The sequence below is a fragment of the Propithecus coquereli genome, unplaced genomic scaffold (assembly GCF_000956105.1).
Source record: "Propithecus coquereli isolate 6110/MARCELLA unplaced genomic scaffold, Pcoq_1.0 Scaffold309, whole genome shotgun sequence".
NCBI lineage: Eukaryota > Metazoa > Chordata > Mammalia > Primates > Indriidae > Propithecus > Propithecus coquereli.
Genome location: NW_012148719.1, coordinates 295178 through 298492, shown reverse-complemented (window position 1 = coordinate 298492; position 3315 = coordinate 295178). Strand labels below are relative to the sequence as shown.

The window sequence follows — 3315 nt, the reverse complement described above, 5'->3', positions numbered from 1 at the left end:
TGTTTATATCCTGTGTATTCGGTTTACAAGGATCAATTTGTTCCAAATAACCATATCCAAAACACACGCACTCGCAAAACAAACAAAACCCTGCTTGTTGGCGTAAAGAATTAAAAACAAAATAAACCACACCAAAACAAAAGAGCCTCCTTCCTCCGATTAACGTCTTTAGGCCTTCCTCTTCCCCGTTTCGTAAACAAATTCTTTAGGGGTAGGCAAGGAGAGGGCAAGGTTTTTAAATAGGGGTCAGTTCACTCCAGTCGGCCGTCACCTGTCGGGGTATTTTTCCCGAAGTTTTAAAGTCAACAAAGAAGTTCTGTGGCGAGGGGCTAGGGCCTGCATAGCAATAGGCAAAAGGACATAAAGACAGACAAAACCGAGTGGGGGAAGGGTGTGGAAAACGCCCCCGTATTTCAAGCAGCAACGACAACGGCCCCCTCCTCCGAGGAAAGGCGCAGCGGCGGCGGCGGGGGGGAAGCCACCCCGGTTCCGGGCACCCGTGCGGCCCAGGCGCCCGGCCGGGGCAGGGTCCCTGCCGCCGCTCGCCGGAGCGGGCGGGAAACGGCTGGGGACGCGCGGGGGGTCACCTTCTGCTCCCCGCGGAGCGACTCCGCCGCCCCTCGCACCAGCCCGTGGGCAAACAGCCTGGGCGCCCGCCCCGCCGCAATCCCCCCGCTCGCCTCGAGCGCCGCACACCCGCGCGGCTCGGGGCCCGAACCCAGGCGCCAGTGCGAGGGCGCTGGCGCCGCTGCGCAGCCGACTTACCTTCCTCGGCGGTGTCCATCTTGTCTGGGGGGGCGGCGGTGACGCAGCCACGAGGCTCCCGCGGCCGGGGCCCGAGCCTTCCGGCCGGGCGGGGAAAAAGGGAGGGGGAGAAGGGGAGGAGGGAGAGGGAGCCGGGCCCGGGCAGGTGCGTGTGCTCAGGTGCGAGAGAGGAAGCGTGAGGAAGGAGAGAGGGGGAGAGGGAGAGGGAGACAGGCTGACAGAAAGCGAGCGACAGGGGAGGGGGAGGGGCGGGAGCGCCGAGGGGCGAGGCCTGGGCGGAGCGCCGAGGCGGAAGGGGCGGGAGCGCTCCAACGACAGGTGGCGTCACTTCCGGTGGCGCGCACGCTTGGTCGGCGGCGGGGGCAGGAAGGCCGTGTCCCGGGAGGGGCGGCCCGCTTGCGCGTGTGCAGGGCCACGTAGGGCGAGGCGCGAAGGCTGCGCGGGAGAGCGGGGCTGAAACCTGAGCAGTAGCCGAGCTTTGATGGCAGCATCTGAGGGAGAAAGAAGGCGCAGAGCCGCGGGAAGAGAACAGCATGAGCGAACGAGGGTCCGGTGGAGAGGCCGGAGCCTGGCGCCGGCTCAGGCGACGAGCGAGACAAAGGCCCCATCCGTGGGGTACTTAGCAGTGACTGGAAGCTCTTGTAAAAGTACAAGCTTGGGCCCCCCCTTCCCCCGCCCCGAGATTCTGCTGCCGCATGTCCAGAGTGAGCCCAGGGTTAAGCACTTTTGTTCAGCACCGGGATAGTTCTGATGCACGTTTTGAGGAAGTACTGAAAGATCAGTGAAACGAAAAAAACAAAACACTGACTTTACCAAAATTCCTCTCAGGGATACTTCTGCAATTGGTTGGAAGGACTACCTGAAGGTTGAAACATAATCTGTCACTAAGGGAAATTGGTGCAGATGCCGGCAGGGCTTGACACACTGAGTCCGGGACGCTTACTTGGCCAGAGCTCAAGTGCTGATGGAAGAATGATGAAAGGCTGAATTCTACCCCCATTACCCCATCCTTCCTCACTGTAATCTTTGGCTTTTTCCTGAATGAAGAGATGTTAATATTTAGAGAATACAGATTAGAAAGGCCACCACATTAGTATTGCCTGATTAGGAAAAAAGTCTTTGCAACCTCAAAAAATGTTTGAACGATATGCAGATGATTTAGCAAAGATAGATGTAAGAATGCTAGTAGCAACCTCTCCAGTCTGAGTGGAGGAATTGGAAAGACCCTTCCCTGAAGCCTCATTAGAATAAGGCTTGCAATAAAAATAAGGAAATAGAGTCCTCTGAAAAGAGAATAGCCTTTTCACAATAATGGAGACCCACTGAGTTCAAGGGCTGCCTTGAACAGATAGCCATTCCTTAAATATGTTTGTACTACCTCCCAAGAAACTAAATTGGAGGGCAGCTCTTTCCCAACCCCCCACCTCTCCCGCTCAAGCCCAACGAGAGTTCACACTCTGTAAATCCTGAGACTGAGCACTTCTCAGTCAGGCTGAGATTAGCGGCACAGATCAGCACCATCAGCTCCATCAGATGTATAGCAGAAGGATTCTGAAAGACTTGAGATTTGCTGAAGGAAGGACTGGAAGTACTTAAGAGCAGGTATGTGAACCTCCTGGCAGTAGAGCCAGGTTAGGATTAGAGGGATGTGTGTGTGTGTGGTGGGGGTGGCTCCCTCCTTTTTTTTGTTTGTTTTTTCTCTTTTGTTGAGACAGGGTGTCACTCTGTTGCCCAGGCTGGAGTGCAATGGTGTCACAGCTCACTGCAACCTCAAACTCCTGGCAGATCCTCCTGCGTAGCTGGGACTACAAGGCGCACCACTACACCTGGCTAACTTTTATATTTTTGGTAGAGATGGTGTCTCACTATGTTGCCCAGGCTGGTTGCAAACTCCTGGCCTCAAGCGATCCTCTTGCCTCTGCCTCCCAAAGTGCTGGGATTACAGGCATGAGCCACCTCACTGAGCAAGGCTCCCTCCTTTTGTCTTTAGGTGTCTTCCCTTGTGATGCTCTAAGGAAAGTTAACCTTTTAACCAATTCTCCCTTCTACATGGTAATACCCTTCTGGAATTGCCCCAGCCTTTTTTCATTCAGATTTTGGGTGTTGAATATAAAAGTAATAAACCAACATTTGTTGAGTCCCTACTGTGTATCAGACATTGGTCCTCACAACAGCTCTTTGAGTATATAAGTCAGACCTCTTGGTTGCCATTGACAGGAACTCACCTACACTGATAGGCTAACAGGAGAACTGTACTGTTGATATGAACATACTGCAAGAAGGGGAGGGGTCTCCTGGGCCTCGCGAACTGCTAGGACCTGAGTCCCTCCTCTCTCTACCCATGCCTCAACTCTGCTTCTCTCTGCACATTGGCTTCATGCTGTTGGACCAACTTCCTCTACATGACAGGAAACAGGCCAACAATAGTTCTCAATGTCACATCTTCAGCCTCACTGTGAGACAAGGCTAAGGATGATGATCTCTGGTCCCAAGTTAAAAATTCCCAGGAAAGGAAAGTTAATTGGTTCAGCTGGGTGCCTATCCCTGAAC

General features: G+C 54.2%; 1 protein-coding gene across 1 annotated transcript in view; it reads right to left on the bottom strand.

Annotated features, from left to right (window-relative positions):
• MARCH6 (membrane-associated ring finger (C3HC4) 6, E3 ubiquitin protein ligase) overlaps nucleotides 1-1053 on the bottom strand; it is a 78264-nt gene extending 77211 nt beyond the window's left edge. The window contains exon 1 of the mRNA XM_012650017.1: nucleotides 766-1053. Within this exon, the coding sequence (XP_012505471.1) occupies nucleotides 766-784 (19 nt within the window). The 5' untranslated portion in view covers nucleotides 785-1053. The remainder of the gene's footprint in view (nucleotides 1-765) is intronic.
• Nucleotides 1054-3315: the final 2262 nt, after the last annotated feature.